Source organism: Theileria equi, chromosome 3 (genome assembly GCF_000342415.1).
Source record: "Theileria equi strain WA chromosome 3, complete sequence".
In the NCBI taxonomy this organism is placed as follows: Eukaryota; Apicomplexa; class Aconoidasida; order Piroplasmida; family Theileriidae; genus Theileria; species Theileria equi.
Window position 1 is genome coordinate 583407 of NC_021367.1, and position 18096 is coordinate 601502.

General features: G+C 41.5%; 7 protein-coding genes and 1 non-coding gene across 8 annotated transcripts; 6 read left to right on the forward strand and 2 right to left on the reverse strand.

The window, feature by feature from the left end:
* Positions 1 to 757: 757 nt before the first annotated feature.
* On the reverse strand, positions 758 to 5340 carry BEWA_002920 (hypothetical protein; the record flags this gene model as incomplete). Its single annotated transcript, XM_004830494.1, has 6 exons — positions 5140 to 5340; positions 5053 to 5096; positions 1793 to 2421; positions 1524 to 1752; positions 1334 to 1457; positions 758 to 1299 (listed from the first exon to the last, which is right to left on the reverse strand). Exons 1-6 carry the CDS (start codon positions 5273 to 5275, stop codon positions 758 to 760), a joined length of 1704 nt encoding a protein of 567 aa, XP_004830551.1. The 5' UTR covers positions 5276 to 5340.
* Positions 5341 to 6273: 933 nt separating this feature from the next.
* BEWA_002930 (hypothetical protein) lies at positions 6274 to 7503 on the forward strand (the record flags this gene model as incomplete). The annotated part of the gene is made up of 1 exon (XM_004830495.1): positions 6274 to 7503. One exon carries the CDS (start codon positions 6274 to 6276, stop codon positions 7501 to 7503), a length of 1230 nt encoding a protein of 409 aa, XP_004830552.1.
* A 412-nt stretch (positions 7504 to 7915) lies between these two features.
* On the forward strand, positions 7916 to 8674 carry BEWA_002940 (signal peptide-containing protein; the record flags this gene model as incomplete). The annotated part of the gene is made up of 1 exon (XM_004830496.1): positions 7916 to 8674. The coding sequence occupies one exon, from the start codon at positions 7916 to 7918 to the stop codon at positions 8672 to 8674; it is 759 nt and encodes a 252-aa protein (XP_004830553.1).
* A 228-nt stretch (positions 8675 to 8902) lies between these two features.
* Positions 8903 to 11029, reverse strand: BEWA_002950 (haloacid dehalogenase-like hydrolase family member protein; the record flags this gene model as incomplete). The annotated part of the gene is made up of 2 exons (XM_004830497.1): positions 8903 to 9576; positions 10813 to 11029. The coding sequence occupies 2 exons, from the start codon at positions 11027 to 11029 to the stop codon at positions 8903 to 8905; spliced, it is 891 nt and encodes a 296-aa protein (XP_004830554.1).
* Positions 11030 to 11538: 509 nt separating this feature from the next.
* On the forward strand, positions 11539 to 11620 carry BEWA_002960. Its single transcript has one exon. It is a non-coding gene; the product is annotated as a tRNA-Ser (tRNA).
* An 825-nt stretch (positions 11621 to 12445) lies between these two features.
* Positions 12446 to 14729, forward strand: BEWA_002970 (hypothetical protein; the record flags this gene model as incomplete). Its single annotated transcript, XM_004830498.1, has 4 exons — positions 12446 to 12507; positions 12645 to 12762; positions 13197 to 14261; positions 14442 to 14729. The coding sequence occupies 4 exons, from the start codon at positions 12446 to 12448 to the stop codon at positions 14727 to 14729; spliced, it is 1533 nt and encodes a 510-aa protein (XP_004830555.1).
* Positions 14730 to 15248: 519 nt separating this feature from the next.
* Positions 15249 to 16641, forward strand: BEWA_002980 (tubulin alpha-1 chain, putative; the record flags this gene model as incomplete). The annotated part of the gene is made up of 3 exons (XM_004830499.1): positions 15249 to 15263; positions 15459 to 15974; positions 16009 to 16641. The coding sequence occupies 3 exons, from the start codon at positions 15249 to 15251 to the stop codon at positions 16639 to 16641; spliced, it is 1164 nt and encodes a 387-aa protein (XP_004830556.1).
* Positions 16642 to 16975: 334 nt separating this feature from the next.
* On the forward strand, positions 16976 to 17904 carry BEWA_002990 (60S ribosomal protein L32, putative; the record flags this gene model as incomplete). The annotated part of the gene is made up of 2 exons (XM_004830500.1): positions 16976 to 17062; positions 17593 to 17904. 2 exons carry the CDS (start codon positions 16976 to 16978, stop codon positions 17902 to 17904), a joined length of 399 nt encoding a protein of 132 aa, XP_004830557.1.
* Positions 17905 to 18096: the final 192 nt, after the last annotated feature.

Below are 18096 nucleotides of genomic sequence, written 5' to 3' on the forward strand. Positions count from 1 at the left end.
TTCTAAAGAGCAGTGAGAAGATTGAGGTATAAGCACTCTTTGCACTCCTGAAGAGTTAGAAGATAGAGTACCAAAAATCCATGTAATACATACGCTCATGCCAGTTTAATTTGTTTAAATGCATACTAGATGAGTTACGTATAAACATGCAAGATGATGATTTCCAGATGAGGCCATTCTCTAGATATTTTCCAGGGCCTGTGATGACTACTAGAGGAGGCACAAAATTGGCGGCGCAGATTCACTATAAAGGTCCCAGAGCTAAATTCTCATTTTCTGTCTAGGCAATTTTTCTAGACGTTAATTAAGAGTTGCAAGTTCATTCCCACTGTTTTATTCATCCAGAACACATTTGAATTTGCAAAGTGTGAATGGCTTACGTTTGACCAGTACAAGTTGGAAACTTGATTCAATACCGTTTATACTTACAGCACTCTATCCTCTCTTGTTCCAAAACACACGTTATACCTGAGAGAATTCCAGAGAACAAGATTCGATATTCACCTTTCAAGTCACTGCCAAATGTGGTTGACTTGTGGAAATGCACCAAGAGGTATGAATGCACGAGACGGAATACACGGGACAAGCCAGTGTAACTGGCTCCAAATATAGTTTGGGAATCTGTGAGATAGGAAATCGAGGGCTATACACGCATGCAGATTCTTATGACATTCTCAATCGGCACCAACTTTATAATACGGAAGTTTGAATGTATCTAAACGTTATATACATATATTGATTAAAATTATGCAAGAGGTCATTCTACAACTACAGGTTCTTTATCCTTCTCCTTTTCACGTTTCCACTTTTTGATTACAATTTCTACGGCCGCAAGGCAGTGTAGATTAAGTCTAGTTTCCATTTCAAAGGGGAGTTTGATCTCCAACGCCTCACAAGCGGCAATTATATCTTCGATATCAACCTCGAGCCGTTTTGCTATCTCTTCCATTTCAAATGGAGCATACAATAATTCCACTTCCATTCCGTCTGCGATGTTTAAAAACTGCAAAAGATCCCAGATGGCACTGTACGAAATTAAAGCTCTTAGGGGTAATTCCTTGGATACAGGTGCATGGGCACCCAGTCTACAGCATGCATCACCTAGAAAGTTTACGGGAACTTCAAATCTTTCAGCTATTTCTGGGAGTGTTTGCTCATGTATGCCACCAGCAATAGTTAGGTACTGTTTTTTCATTTCTGCGATTTCTGGTTCGTCCATCTGAGTTCTGTTCGGTACGGAGTGTCTTGTATCCTCTTGGAGATTGAATGTTGGTCTTATCAAGTCCGGTAATTGCGTTTCTACATGTCATGGATATAGACAAACTTTAGATACCTGGCTTATTCATTTCATTGAAAAAGTAAGTGTCGTAGATTACCGGTGCATTTTTAATTTTTTCAATTTCCGCATCACTCAAATCTTCTGTGTCCTCTTCTATGTCAAGATTCAGATAGCCAACCTGCGGGCAGATGTGATTTTTACCAGAGATGAAGCTCATATAGATGAATTTATATGATAAACGTACCGGATCTTCCCTAAATTCGATAAGTTCAGTCCTCATTCTAAGTCTCGTTAACATCATTGCCAAATCACCTCCATAACCTGTTTCCTCAATTACATTAAGCATTCTATCTATATTAGCCAATCTATCCCGTGCATATTTGGATAAATTTTGATTATCCTTGTTAAGAGGTTGCGAAACAATGTGCTTGTATCTCCATTCATCGTCTTCTTCCTCCAGAGCCATTTCAAGCCTAAATACAGTTAGATTCAGTTATTACTCAAAACTCTCACCTTTCACGAACCATTTCTTCATCTCCAGCTGTACGAAAACCTCTGTTCCGTAACTCCTCCTTAACTTCTTCATAAGAGAATTTGTCTATATCCTCCTTCTTGAAAATTGCATACCCCTTGCTGTTCCTTTTTAGATTTCTGTAAAAAGTCTTTTCAATTTCATCTGGATCCGGGAATTTGAATAAATCCTTCCATTTTTCTTCCTTTTCCTTCATCACTTCTTCAAGTTCCTTTTTATATTCTTCGTCATCAGGAGTTACCTTTGGAAGCCCTCTTGCAGCTCTCCTGTTATTTACCTCAACCAACCAAACGTCCATAGGTTTTTTGTCATCCTGAGTATAGTCTTTAATCTTGAACGATGTTTTTATCCCCTCCACATTCTTGCATACTGGCATTTGAATTACACTAGGTAGGAATTCCTCCGTAGTGTTGGCATTCATTTCAGGTCTTATAGGCTTGTAACTCAAATTTGCAGATGGAGTCTCAAGGGGTTTGACTCTGTCCATATCAACTGGGGGATACACCGATTGTGTTGTTACCGTAGTTTTTGGAAGTTCCATATCCGCGCTCCGTCTGACCATACGCTGTAAGCGATTGTAAACCGCCTTTTCTTCTTCCAGTTCTCTGAGCTGCATATTTGTGTGGATGGTTAAAAGGTGTAATGTATATTTCGAGTGTTTATAGATGTAAGTTTATTGAGAAAAGGAATGGCTCTTGATCCTAGCATTCTAGTATACCAACAAGAGAGGAGTCTAGAGAGGGAGGAAACATTCTATACGGTAGCAGTGAATATTGCAAGTACCCTTCTAATTAGACTCCACCCAGTGTCAAGTGTATAGTTTACTGCTTCAGCGGTGGCCAGTGGAGTCATTACACCTGTGGCAGTGTAACCTGCTATCTCTCCTCCAGAAGGTCCAGATGCAGGTGGATCAGAGACGTGCTCCCTCTTAAGAGCGTCAAGTTTATCCTTTAGATCTTTATTTTGTAGCCTATCAGTTCCTTTTTCACCCCTGTTAAGTTCTGTCCATGTAGGTACATCCTTATTTTCCTTTTGATAGTACTTAAATGTGGTACCACCACTTAATTTCAGTTCAACAAGGAGAAGCTTCTTCTCGTCTGAAGGATCTTGACCAAAATAGTATGCTGTAATGGCATAGAGAGGATAATCTGGTTTTATACCATCTAGTGTGTTACTATTATGCTTAATCTCCCTAGTTTTAAAACCAGGTCTATCATTAACATAGTTAACAAAACTAGTATATTCAGTACTTCCTTCATCTAGTTTTATATCATGTCTTGTGATATTAATAGTTTCTTCTCTTCCAAGGGAACCCTGATCTTTGTATGTAGTTGAACCTCTATCTTCAAGACCCCTTCCGTCTCCAACATTTATTGTAACTGTAGGAGCATAATACTCAATGAGAATCTTGGAAATATTAGTACTGTCGGAGAGAGTACCAGGTCTATTTGTAGATACTGTTTCCCAAATAGATTCATCCAGACCTTTTCTTTTATACCATTTTCCATCGGACAAATATATAAGGAGAGGTTTTTTCGTTTCCCATTGTGACCAATAGACATATGCATTGGATATTCTACCAATTAAATTAAATCCAGTTTGTTCTTTTTCATTCTCTCTTAATTCTCCAATATTACCATGAATAGTATGTGTATAGTACGAATAATCAGATCTTTGAAGAGGTGATACAGCAATTGTAGCAGTATTACAACTGCTTGGACAAGGATAAGGTTGATTACCTGTCTTGGAAATGTCTATAACATGATAACCGCGTCTTTTACAATTTTGCTCATCTAACTTCTTCTTTATATGGTCTACGCCTATGTTGCCAGTACTTCTCCAGTGGGTACTATCTGAAGTAATGTAGTAATTATTCTCACCAAATTGAACAATGAGTGGTGTCTCATGTTTTATATCATCTTTACTGTAGAATACAGTTAAACTAGTTTCATTGGATGGTTGAGATACGAATTGAAGATAATACTGACTCTTTATGGTTCCAACTTTACCGTCTTCTGGAGTATGTATGAGTTGTTTGTAGTTGGTACTACCTGCCCCAAATACTTGGCTGATGAATACCTTTCCGTTGTTACTAGTATAGCACTTTCTTCCATTAAAATATTGAATTTTGTCGTCTCCATCATAACCTCTGTAAATGTCAACATCCACAGTTTTCCCTTTGGCCATATCCCATCATAATTTGATCATCATTGTGTACCTTTCTCTTCCTCTTCAATATCTCAACTGGTGTGAGCAGATGGTCAGTATGGATGAATCCTTCCAAAACTAGGATTTCATAGTACCTTCCAATAGTCATAATTAGGATGATCAGATTGGAGTTTAGCAAGATGACCAGTAACAACACTAGAGAAGTTCTTACTGGTAAGTGCTTTATTTGGGTCACTACTAAGTTCATTAAGCAGTTTACCTAGTCCTTCACTATTATTATTTCCCTCCTTGTAAGCATACCTGTACCAGCATCCATCCTTTCCCTTGCAGTAATAACCATAAGAGTTGCTGGATTTCACGCAGATTAGGAGGGGATCTGAAGTGCTACAAGCACCCTGATAGTACACCGATACTTCATCTACAATGTTGTCTATAGGGGGATTAAGTCCCAGTGTTTTAGTATTAATGCAGTCAGAAGATAAAGTATGCTGGATCTTATCAATGCAAAACTTTTGACCAGAATCAATCTTTTGAACATATTTACAGAAACCAGGGGGAGGATCTGTGTTACTTGTGACTTTAATGGTAACGTTCTTACTACTTCCAGTAGAAGTTCCATTATAAGTATCTTGCTTCTGTGAGAGCTCAATGGTTACTGGTGAATATACTTGCAGAGCCTTCATTTCTAAAGCTCTCTGAAAGACCCTACGCTTCTTCATTCTCACGATAGTCCTTTTCCCTAAGATGGACTAGACAACTCAATGTTAAGAATCTCATAATGGTAACTCACTCATCCTTCTTCTAGATACTCCTAATAAGTCTAAGAAAGAGCCTACTGGAGAATCTCAGAGTGGCATCTCATTCATCTAAGGATGAATTCGCATCCCTACTCCACTCGTTACACTCATTCCATAGTGATCTACTCCCTAGTCTTTGACGTCGGTAGGTCACCTGCTTTGGTCTATGGACATACGCAGTGAGAATCCTACTAGACAGAAGAGCTCCAAGAGGTAGCCATTGCTCACTACGCTTGCTTAGACAACTCATTTCGTATGCTATGCATCGCCCTTACCTGTTCCTCAATCGACAAGTTGCTGGAATCTTTGCCAGGGGCGTCTGTGAGAATGGTTGCAAATCATTGTAAATACTGAAAACATACCGGAATCAGCGGGACCTTCCAGGCAAGAACTTGCGTAAATCCCTTCATTTTGTGTCTTTCCCCTCAATTTATGCAAATGTGGGCCATTGGAACATTTTGCGATAAATAGTAGACATAGTTGCGATTTAACGTTCATCGCGGCTCATTTTACATCCAGTTGGCTTCAAGCTACGGCGGCACCAACTCTACGTTATGGCCAGTGGCTGAGATTCCACTTTTGAGCTCCATGTGTACTCTGTGGTGTGACGTCCTCAGTTTATACTTTTCCGCGGGCGTAAATCTCGCATACAAACGGCCGTTTTAGGGGAATTTTCATTTCCATAGACTCTAGGTTATAGGCTGGGAAAGTCAAGGCCAGAAAATGAAAATCTCAAGGCGACTACTCAAAACAATTCCGATTCCGGAGTTTTCCGCCTCTCGTCTCTCCAGAAGGGTTTGTTTGGTTTTATGTACGCATTTTAGTGTTTCATATATATTCTGTACCACATATGCGCGGGTTTCACATCAATTTGATGATTTATTCGGGGTTGACGTTCGGATCTTGGCATTTATCTTTCCATTTATACGTCATTCACCCTTAATGCCATGATATTACCGTTCATTTTACATTAATTTGCGTTTATAATCATTATACCCTTTAGGCGAACATGGCTGAACAGGATCGTGCGATATTCTACTACTCAAACTTGTTTTGCATTGCAATTACTGCACTACCAATCGCATATCTCCTTAGGGTTAGTTTAGATGTTGCAGGTAGCTATGAGACTCTGTCATCTATCCTACGAGCGGACGTGTAGCGAGTAGCGAGTGCAGGACTATGAAGCAATGGCCAGAATAGAGAGTTGTGTATAGGATAGGATTTAGCCCGTTCTTTAGGATGATTAATAAAGGGTGATGGAGTATGAGTAGTAGTAACGATTGGAATGGGTTAAAGTTTCCATACCGCTACACGGTGAGCTAGTTATGAGAGAGGATGAATGTATGGGTGAAGAAGAGTAGCTAGATGGAGACAACACTTGATCCAGATGTAGCATATAGTGACTAGGCTTTAGGTGGAGGTGGAACTCTGAACATGGATGACGTAATCGTTCCAAAGGAAGGAAAGACTATCATGGTCTATACACCCTATCACTAATGGCAAGAGTAACCATTGAGCTCTCTTACAAGCCCAAAAATGAAGAACCTACTATTTATAGATCTTATACCGGAAATAAGACCATTACCGTCACAAGAACTACTGACCCTCCTGGATCTGCCTTTACCAGATATACCCATAGGGACAGCCGTAGTAGAAATCAACCATTCACCCTCTTAGAAGTTAAAGATAATGGTAGTCCCATTCAAGGAATTCCTCCTGCTGGACATGGTGGTATGCCTAATGTAACTTCCGTTTCTGGCTATTACTGGACTGGTAATACTGAGAAGGCACTCATAGTAGGAGTCACTGCTAGTGCTGGAGGAACTACCTATTATGCCAGGATTAGTAGTAGTACTGGTTGGATTGGACAACATCAACTCTCTGGTGAAGCCCTTGAGACTCAACTTGACAACCTTAACTGTTTGTTCAATCAAGCAGTTACTATAGATCTTACCAAAGGTAGATACGGGGCAGGAAGGCGGTATTGTTGTGCTTACCATATTAATGACCAAGGGAGGGTCTCCGTTGAATCCAAGACAGTTTCTTGCACATCCCACAATACAAGCTCTCTTACATACTACAAACATGATATTAAAGCTGGTGGAGTGAGGGTAGCAGCTATTAAGTTCTATGATGGTAGTGGTCATAATACAGGAAGAAAGAGAATAAGTGCTCCTGAATTACAATTTTCTATAGAATGTCCAGTTATCGTCTACACATTCTATTGTAGAGGGAATGGGCCTGCACTGATATATGTCGAAAATAATGGAAGCTCTCCGGTTAATAAATGGTTCAGGAAAGGTACTGATGGTAATACATGGGAAAAAGTCTTGGATGAAGTTCCTGACCCAGAAAGCATCACAGACCATAACAACTATAACGAACTTGTGAATGCAATAAGGAGTGCTGGATGTAGAAGCTATCAACCATGTCCTCTTCCCAAACCTGAACCTCCTCCTGAAGTTGCTAAAGAATCTTCTCCTTCTGGTCAAGCTGGTCATCAAGGTGATACTTCTGATCTAGGACCTGCTGGTAAACCTGATGGTACTCCTCAAGCTACTAAAGGTTCTCCTGGAAGCCCTTCTTTTTGGGAAAATCCTACTAATACTATTCCTACTGTTCTGACTGGAGTTGGTGTTGTTTCTGGATTAGTCGGCTTCGCGGGATTTAAGGGTTATAAACTCTACCAAAGCTTTAATGGAGATCCTTGGGTTAGACAGATTTGAGGCTCTATGGATGGATACTTAGGGAGACTCTACTGATAAATCACTGGACATAGAATCTCATAAACCCTGCACTCTTACTATTCGGCCAAAGTTTTACTCCGCTTTAACGCATTAATACACTCATTCATTAAAATATTTAGGCAAACTACTGGAGCAGTGAGAGTCAAATGTTTTTGCATCATGTGCTTGCCCGCTCGTCCTCCGAGATTTTTGAATCTACACAAAAAAGGCTCAAATGGAGCCCGTGAATAACAGTTTTGTAAATGTATGATTATACATGCAGATTACTCTATTGTTTGGTGCAGTTCTAAGAGTAACGTCTTTACTAGGCTAGCCATTGGATTGTGGCAGCAGTTATCTGCAGAAATATTTATCCAGCCTCAATGACCGTAAAACAGCCCATTTATGCATTATGAAGGCCACGTTCATCTTAGTGATCCGATTTGTCCTTGTCTTACTAACAGCTATACCGAGGCACTTTGTGCTCACACTTGTTACAAAATGCAATACGAAAATCCCAGTGGACCTTGACCTTTCTGGGCCACTACCAGACAAGATAATCATCTCACCATCTAAAGAATTCTTAGGCACTTTATATCAGATAAAACCAGAGTACAGAAAAGAGTATAGGATCGGAAGAATTACAGACAATTCAGAGCTTATATCTGATGACCACTTTAGAAACTCCAAAAGAATGATACTCGTTCGAGTATATCCAGATAGCACGGTTTATATTGAAGTTAATACTGCCTTTCGGAATAGCAAAGGTGAACTGGGATATGAATGGGATGAGTTTTTCAGGACTTCTATCCATACCAGATACCACCCTGTTGAGAGAACACCAATCGAGTTAGAGATTATGATGGAGGGGAGCACATCGTTCATTAAGGTTGTAGAGAACCCGAGTACGAACACCAGGCACTATCTAATCCAAGATGATAAGGACTATGCCGTGAAAATTGGAGTTATAAAGTTTGGGAAATACGTTATCGATGATAGAGTAGATGAAGTTTTCAGCAAATTTGTCACATTTAATGGATCCGCAGATGATCCACATGTATTTGTTACATCAATTTTTAAGGATAAAAGTTGTATAAAGTCAAAGTATAACTTTGTGGGAGGACCGAGACCATTTGTACTAGAAAGGGAATTTGCTTTTCATGATTTGTAGTTGCCTCTCAACTTTAAGCGGTTCTACCATTATTTTTTAACTCAGTATTTGCATATTTTGTCCAGTACATGCAGAAGAAATTATCGTTGATTTGCATGCACTGGAATTTGTTATCGGTGGTGGCGCCACTCACCATGGAAGCAATGCTACACCGTGTACATCTAAGCTAGACAAATTAACCATCTAAAAACATTTAAACTGCATTAATTACTCAATATTGTAAATGACCTATAAGTCATATGTGAGTTGAAGAGCCTCTGAAACTGCTCCCTCGTCACAAGTTTTGTCCATGACCCATTTAGCGTGTCTCTTGACAAAGTCTGGTGAGTTGCCAACTGCAAATGAGAGGTTACAAAAGTCCATGGCTTCTGTATCGTTATCGCCATTGCCAATAAATCCACAATCTTTTGGAGGAATGCCATAGTGTTCCATGAGTTTCGTAATTCCAACAGCTTTGGATACGCCACCCGGAATGACATCCCAAGCTCCGGGAAGATCAAACTTTGCGACATAGTCTTTCCCTTGCTCAAAACCTGGAATATCCACATGGTCAGAAGTCATGTAGATTTTGCCAACATCCAAACGCAAAATATCTTCTATAGGGACTACTTGTGGAGCGGGTAGATCCCTCTCTTTTAAACTTTTCAACATTAACTCTGTAACTCCAGTTGAATAATACTTGTCTCCAACAAAGCAATCAATTGATCGCAATGATGGCTTCCCCATTACAAATTCAGCAAGACCCTTGACAAATTCCTTCGAGAATGGTTTCGAGTAGACGACCTTGCCATTCTCGTCATAAACCATGGCTCCATTTTCATAGACACCCGGGTAACCATTATATCCAGTCTTGGCAATAAAATCATCTCCTACAATGTCCATTGCCGATGAAAGAGATTTTCCTGTAAAAAGGTATTAATGTATGTTAATGGAATACACGCTACGGAGTAGTGAGCTAGGCAACCTCTGGGAGCCTGAGCGACCAACGGGAGCTCCTCCGTTTAGTAGGATTAAGGTCATTACTGGAGTGAAACGGAAGGAAGAATGACCTGCCGACGTCAAAGACTAGGGAGTAGATCACTATGGAATGAGTGTAACGAGTGGAATAGTGATGCGAATTCATCTTTAGGTGAATGAGTTCTATAATGCAAGAACGGCAGGATGGGAGTTTGTCCATTCAAAGTGTTTGGTAGACGGAGGAGTTGTTAAAATAGATTGGGGAAGTCTTAGTAAAATCGGTTTCATGAGTAGCATTCTTAGCGGATATGCAACAATGGTCATTAACCTGCCAAGATCCCCCTTAAAACAGTCTTTAGTGAATCCTGACTGAGTAGCCTCCCTAGATTCTTTTCAGATAGTACTGGTCACTAGCAGTACTTACTCCTATCATGTTCATACTTGGAGTAAGTCTTTAGATAACCATCTCCAGTAAAGGCTAAGATGATCATTAAACCCTGGGATGTAAATGTGTTTAAGCAGGAAAAGGTACCTTCCCTCTCTTTACAGCATTTACAGTTAGCTTCTTTACATAGATCAGGATTACAGGCTTCTACTCCTCCTCCTCCATTGCAGCCACAGTTGTGGTTTTGGCAGTTCCCTCCTTTGCATCCTGTGCAGTATTTACCTACTTGCTTACCATTACTTACTCAGGAAGGATTGGTATAGTAGTAAGCAAAGCCATCCTACATTAGTCTCTGCTATGGTACCCTAACTTGAGATTCAGGAAGCTTAACTACTCCATGGTATATCCGGATAGCAAAATTAGGAACTCCTATCCTGAGTATTGTTGCATTATACAACTCGATGCTTGGCATCTCATATTACTCCTATTCAGTACACTCACAGCTTCTTATGCTCCATCCATCTGACACTCAAAATCCTTCTTTCAATCACAAGAATGTAGTGAATACACAGGCTCCCTACGATCGCCTATGCTCATATACTGCGTATAGTCGCAGTAACTACCTAGTCTCCGACGTCGGTAGGTCATTCTTCCTTCTGTTGCACTCCAGCAATGACCTTAATCCTACTAAACGGAAGAGCTCCTTTCAGTCGCTCAGGCTCATTCCGCTACGCTCTATTCACATCCCTCATTCTTCGGGGCTCATCCTCCGCTTTGCTACGGACGCATTACTTACCCGTACAAAAAAACGGAACAAACCCCTTCTTCCTCGCCTCTGCAAAAGCTTCGAGGTTCAGCTTAAAGGCTTCCTTATCATGAGGACTGAAAAAGGTATCGTCAAAGTCGATTCCAAAGTATTTTGGTGGATTTTCCGGCTTCACAAACTGCGATAAATTGGACAAAACGGAGGAATCTCCTCTCGGATCAACTCCTTCACCAAAATTTCCAGACATGATGCCAAGATGAAGATAAATTTAAAGTGTATGTAACTTGGGACCCAAAGTGAAGATCAACCAGAGAAATGGAACAGCGCGCCGGCAGGAATGGGGACTAGCAGGGCTCCCGTGGATTCCCCTTGAAATTGGCCTAAATGAGAGCTCAGTGCTTCCAAAATCTTCCATTCACGTTCTGCTAAACTCTGGCATTGATGAGCAGCTTTACGCCCAAATGTGCCACGGTCTGCCATCCCTGCCGCCCCGCGTCTAGATTGGAATGTCTACACTGGTGGACTGGGAAACCTCTATAAATGTACAAATGGTCTTCATATATGCAAAAAGTCGGAAAGGACGCTAAAATATCCTCTAGAGAGCTCGGAATTTCCGCCTCCTGCGGATAACCCTGATGGAGTTGCTAGTATTAACACTAACGTGGTTAGAGAGTTTATGTTTCGCAAATTTACAGAATTACCATAGTTAGTCTAGTGACATTATGAAATGACCGTTAAATTCAAGGGCCCCCGCGAGACAACGTGCCCGAGTGGTTAAGGGGATGGCCTGCTAAGTCATTAGGTTCTGCCTGCGCAGGTTCGAATCCTGCCGTTGTCGTATTGATGTAGTATTGTCTAGTTTTCTTGATTGGCACATTTATCAATTGTTTGATGCTTTAATATTAAATGTTGGTAATTATATTGAGATTGTGGACGAAAATTCGTGGCTAGACTCTCTGTAGTTTTACGCCTGGGCTAGTGGCACATTTTTTGGTTTCCAGGATCTTCAATCGTAAAAGTTAGAAGATTTATGCATGTACATCCTCTATAGACTGCTCAGTCCAGCAATGGCGTAGTACATTTTATCGACATTTAAGACTTTCACATGGTCACATTTAGACCATTTATGCCAATGGAGACTCAAAAGGGTTATACAAACTCCTGCTGAACTCATCACCGCTTATTCATTGCCTTATGCTCTGCATACTCATTCCATCGTATGCTACACATCCTCCCCGCGGTCGAATAGCTGCCTGTACGGCTCGCTGCTTGAGGAACACCATCCACTTGTCAGTACCAGTAGTTCTCATGGAAAATTCCTCCGTTTGCTCACAGTTCCACTTTTCTCCTCTACACATTCTAGGTACCCTTCCTGTCTAGAGGCATTTTACAGCTCTAGTTGCAATGATAGCCTCCCAAAGACCGGTCAAACGTTTCCAGTCACAATATACAACATCCCTCTAGCCAGGTGTGAAAGGATAGAGTCTAAAAACATCGTCTTCCGGTAGCAGCTTGTCTGCTGCTGACCGCTGTCCCCATCACACCATGTGGACCTTTGTGCGTTTAATTCCATTTTAGACAGAACGGGAGAGCTTACACACAATTCATACATTTTAGACACAAAAGAGGTAATTCTCAATGTGTACACACAATTCCGAGTAGTATGAGGGAAGTTATAAGCATACACGTTGGACAGGCCGGTATACAAGTTGGAAATGCTTGCTGGTTGGTTTTCTTACATTGATAAATTTATACCAAAAACTTTGTCCCCAAGCATAGCTCTGGGACCCCAAACTACGCGGGTTCCGCCATACACCCGAATGTGTAAAAGTGTGTATGTCTAAAAACATGAAAATCTACAGGGAGCTCTTTTGTCTCGAGCATGGAATCCTTCCAGATGGACACATGCCTGAGGATAAATCGTTGCAAGATGACGATGCCTTTGCAACGTTTTTCTCGGAAACTGGATCAGGAAAGCATGTAAGTTGTGGTGATGATGCGTAGTATATGGAATGGGAGGACTGCAGGAAGTTTCTAGAATGAGGGAGTTTACGGCAACTATCCGATTGGAAGAAGGATAGGAGCTTGTGTATTCACAAGGCTCAGCATGGGAGTATATGCTAAGCATTGACTTATCTACTTGATACTTTTCAACTGAACGTCTTCAAGGAGTGGAGCTTATTCAGAAACCAAAGAATGTATCAGCGACTATGAGTAACCTCTCCATTCCTAGTCCACCTATGAAACCTTGAGGATGTGAGCTACTTAAACATGCATCTTGAAATGGTGAATAATACTGGAACACTAAACTCCCTAGTAGAGAATGGAGGAGTATCTTCAACTTATGGCCAATGATGTGGTATATAATGGTGTGAACGACAGGTAAGATCACAAGATGACTGATGGGAAATCAGGATCTTCAGAAAGGCGCCATGTTTATGGCAGGTCTGACTCTGTTGCAGTCTCTCCGTGTGGCGTTAACTGGAGCAAAGTTTGCACTTGACAGATTTAAAATTCCGCAACAGCATGCCAGTTCGTTCATTAACATGGTCCATAATCCTATGGAACTGGCAACGTTTACTGGGATGGCTATCATGACGATTACAGCACTCATTTGGAAGAGTGAAAATGCCAAGAAATGTTTTAAGTGGTTTGCCGCATTTACAAATGTGGCACTGTGCTGTTCCTTCATCTTACTCCTCATCGCATTTAAATCTGGAGGTCAAATGGGCAATCTCACCTTTTACTACTGGACTATCGTCTTTGTCTCATTCATCTATGGACTTAACGTGGCTTGTGTAATGAATGTGGGAAGTGACCATGCTTCCTTCTTCAATGTAGGAATTCCTCTATCTGGTATTCAAGTTTCTGTCTACTACTACGTCTTTACTAAGTTGGCTGAGAGGTATAACTGGTCGAACGTTAGTTATAGGATTATATACTGGCAGCTTGTTATAGCAATAGTAATATCAGCTGTCTCTGCCATGGTATGGATTGCTGTTGCTTTTGTTAGTACTGGTAATGGAGGTGGTAGTGCTGGTGGAGGTAGTCTTAGTGAACTTGGCAAGGCCATATCTCCAATTCTCATGGGTGTAGTTGGCATGGGTGGCATATATGCCTTCTACCCGGCCATTGCTCCTTATAAACTGACTGATGTTGGTACTGGATATACTATTGACCTGGTGGTTTTATTTGTTAGTGCAGTACCTGGTATTTTAATTGTCATTTTCTGCCTCAACACAAAAGGTCCAGATCAACCATGGAAAGATAGTGCTACTAAGTGGTGGCATTTTACTTGGCTGTTAGCAATTCCACATATTACTGCTATGATCCTATGTTTGTGCGCACTTCATTACCCTGGTAGTAGAGTAGCAAGTTCTATAAAGAGTAGTGGAGCACTAGTTGGACTCATTACTGTGACATTAAAGTTTTGTGAGGAAGGGTTAAAGGCTGTGTCTTATGCCGGAGGCGGTAAACAAGTAGGTAAATACTGCAGTTGTCCATGCGGACCTGGCCAATGCCAAAAAGGAGCTCAATGCACATGTCCATGTAAAGCTGGAGCCAATGGATGCAAAGAATGTGACTGCTGTAAAAAATCTGCCTGCAGAACCAACTGTACCTGCGGAGATGAATGCAAATGTAAATGCTGTAAAGACAAGGATGGTGGTAATGTCTCTTCTTTTAATGCCTTCTTATCCCAAGGTTTAATGATTATCTTGGCTTTTACTGGAGATGGTTACCTTAAGACTTACTCCAAGTATGAACATGATAGGAGCAAATGGCCTACTAAAGATTTTGGAACGCTTAGGTCTATCTGCTACTGGATAGGGAGTGGAGTATCGGAGGCATGTAAGAGTGTTAAGTCATCCTTTACTACTAATGTCAGATGCAAAGTTTTGGGTAAATCAGAGGCCTTACTCATTGTCTATGAAGATCAGGAATTTTAGTGAATAGCCACTAGGGATCTGTCATGTTTAATGGGCTACTAGACCACTCACTCATTCTTGGCCATTAGTCCATGCACTAATAGGTCTAGTGGAGATACTGAGGGAGGGACTACTGAGAAAACCACCAGGAGTGCCTTTCATTGCCATCCATACGGCTGGCATAGTGACACATTCATACTGAGGAGACATTCAATGATAAAGAGTTATGCTCATAGTGTTTGTCAGTTGTCTGATAGAGACAGTTGGCCTACTTCACGTTATGGGTTTTGGAGTTCTTGGGGATATTGGTGTAAATGTGGTTGTCGCGGTCTCTATACCACTCTTCCTAAGCTGTTGACTTTTAACATGAGGACTACTTTGACTCATAGGGATGATCATTTGTTCATCGTAGTTACTTGTGACTTGCCCCCAGATGAATAGTTTGTTGATACGTAATGTAGTTTTTTTGGTTATCTAGACACTACACGGTCAGTAGGCAGTGCTAGGGAGAGCACTATAGACTACTTTCTTATCTTATAGATGCTGAATATGGGCGTTTTTTCGATTACGCTCGTTAAACAAAGGATAGACAGCCGACTATTATGGCATGACTGAGTACTCCAAAAGTAAATTGCAGTGATGCATCAGGACATTTCCTTCACATTCTGGATAGATTACCTGTAGCTATTTACTACCTTCCCACCCATGAATTCGCCATATCCACATATTTACCATCATAATAACATTTAGGTTCCTCGTTGTGTATACGTAGATTTAGAACCATCGGTGGTGGACGAAGTACGAAATGGTCCGTACAGACACCTCTTTCACCCAGAGCAATTGATAACTGGAAAGGAGGATGCAGCCAACAACTTTGCCCGTGGCCATTACACGGTTGGAAAGGATATTATAGATACATGTTTGGATCGTATTCGCAAACTTGCAGACAATTGTACTGGTCTGCAGGGATTTCTCATGTTTAACGCAGTTGGTGGTGGTACAGGATCAGGTCTTGGTTGCCTCATGCTTGAGAGGCTTTCCATTGATTATGGGAAAAAATCAAAGTTAAATTTTTGCTGCTGGCCCTCCCCTCAGGTTTCTACCGCCGTAGTAGAGCCATACAACTCTGTGCTCTCCACACACTCACTTTTGGAGCACACTGATGTTGCAGTTATGCTTGATAATGAGGCTATTTATGACATTTGTAAGAGGAATTTGGATATCGAAAGGCCTACATACACTAATTTAAATAGGCTTATTGCACAGGTACTTTCTTAACTTGTCCATGCATTTGCTTTAGGTAATTTCATCTCTCACAGCATCGTTGCGTTTTGACGGTGCACTAAATGTCGATGTGACTGAATTCCAAACAAATCTTGTACCATATCCCAGAATTCATTTTATGCTTTCTTCGTATGCCCCTGTGATTTCCGCTGAAAAGGCATACCACGAACAATTGAGTGTGGCGGAGATTACAAACTCTGCCTTTGAACCTTCGAACATGATGGCAAAGTGTGATCCCAGACATGGAAAATACATGGCTAGTTGTATACTTTACAGAGGTGATGTTGTACCAAAGGATGTCAACGCGGCTGTTGCTACTATAAAGACTAAAAAGAGCATCCAGTTCGTTGATTGGTGTCCCACAGGTTTCAAGGTGGGAATAAACTATCAGCCACCGACCGTTGTACCAGGTGGCGATTTGGCAAAGGTTATGCGTGCTGTATGCATGATTAGCAACTCCACAGCGATTGCTGAGGTTTTTTCAAGAATGGATCACAAGTTTGATCTGATGTATGCAAAGAGAGCTTTTGTCCATTGGTATGTCGGAGAGGGTATGGAGGAAGGAGAGTTTAGTGAAGCCAGAGAGGATCTTGCTGCGCTGGAAAAGGACTATGAAGAAGTCGGCCTAGACACACTAATGAGCGAATAACTGTAGGGACCTGTCACTTTATTTTTTCCTTCAATAGGTTACCCGTAACTCTTTTTAATTTATCATTTACATGTATATATACACCAGCAGAGGAATGTGTCCTTTCTTCGGGGTAGACACAAGCCCCCGGGAGTCACCAAGTGTGTCGACACTCCACGCCCATTCCAGTCCCAGTAGAGCCATCATCAAGTCATGGGAGAGAGTACGAGGTGCAAATCGCCCATTGAGGGAATGAGCCGCGCCCTCAGGTAGTGACGTGCTGTATGGGGATGGAAGCTCCCACCGTCACCTCGCCATTAGACACTTAAAACACAGTCGTTTTAAATTTTACAAAATGGTTATTAAACAAGTAGGAAAGTTGATCCACAAGAGGACCAAAAAGTTCCGCAGATTCCAGTCTGACAGGTTTAAGAGAGTCAAGGTAAGTACAGGGGATAAATGACGAGAATTTGGCCAAATGGGTGGATTACCTATCATTTGTCTCGTTTGGATGAGTGTTTATCGGGGATAACAACCGCTCTACTCCACAGGAAAACACCGCAGTGACAAGCTGTAGCACACGGACTCGTTGCGGAGTGAATGAGTGATGCGAACGGGCGACCATAGGCTTTAGCCGGAGGGAGTCCATGCGACTGTCAAGAAGAGAAGGATTTCCAGTACTGCAAGAGGTAGTAATGACCTGCCAATCTCCCATGGAAGGAGATAGATCATGACAGAATTCCATTGGACTCACCCAACTCGCTCTAATGGCTCCTGGCAACTCGTTCACCTGCCAAGCCTTGTGAATGGACAGGCTCATACTGGTGTATAGTTACCCATGCACTAGTTGTATCACCGGTTAATGTGGCAAGACTAGGGCTGTTGATATCCCTGGGAACTTACCCTGAATTTGGCCATTTTGCAATCGTCCGTTGCGCAATTATTCATTGCGGCATTCATAAAAATCTATAGGAAAACTGGAGAAAGCCCAAGGGTATAGATTGTCGTGTTAGGAGGCGCTTCAAGGGTACAGTTTTAACTCCAAAAATCGGTTATGGCACTGACAAGAAGACCCGTCACCAGGTCCCAGGTGGCTTTTACAAGGTTGTTGTTTCTACTCCAGCCGAGGTTGATGTACTATTGATGCACAACAAGACCCATATTGCTGAGATTGCACATAATGTCTCCTCCAAGAAGAGAAGAGTAATTATAGACAGAGCAGACAAGCTCGGCGTCAAGGTCGCCAACAGAAAGGCCAAACTCAGAGTAGAGGAAAAGGAGTAAATTTAAAACTTGTGCATTTTCACGTATATGCTGTCCGTGACACTTGTCTAGTTCCAGGTTTTTTCTACATACTGCTGTCTAGTTGCTCATCTTGTTCTGTGGACACTTTCTCTGACGGTGAGCTAGTCTTGTGAGGAGGAATCTATGGATGAGGAGTAGATACTAGTGTGCTCCCTTTGGTCGCATTGGAAC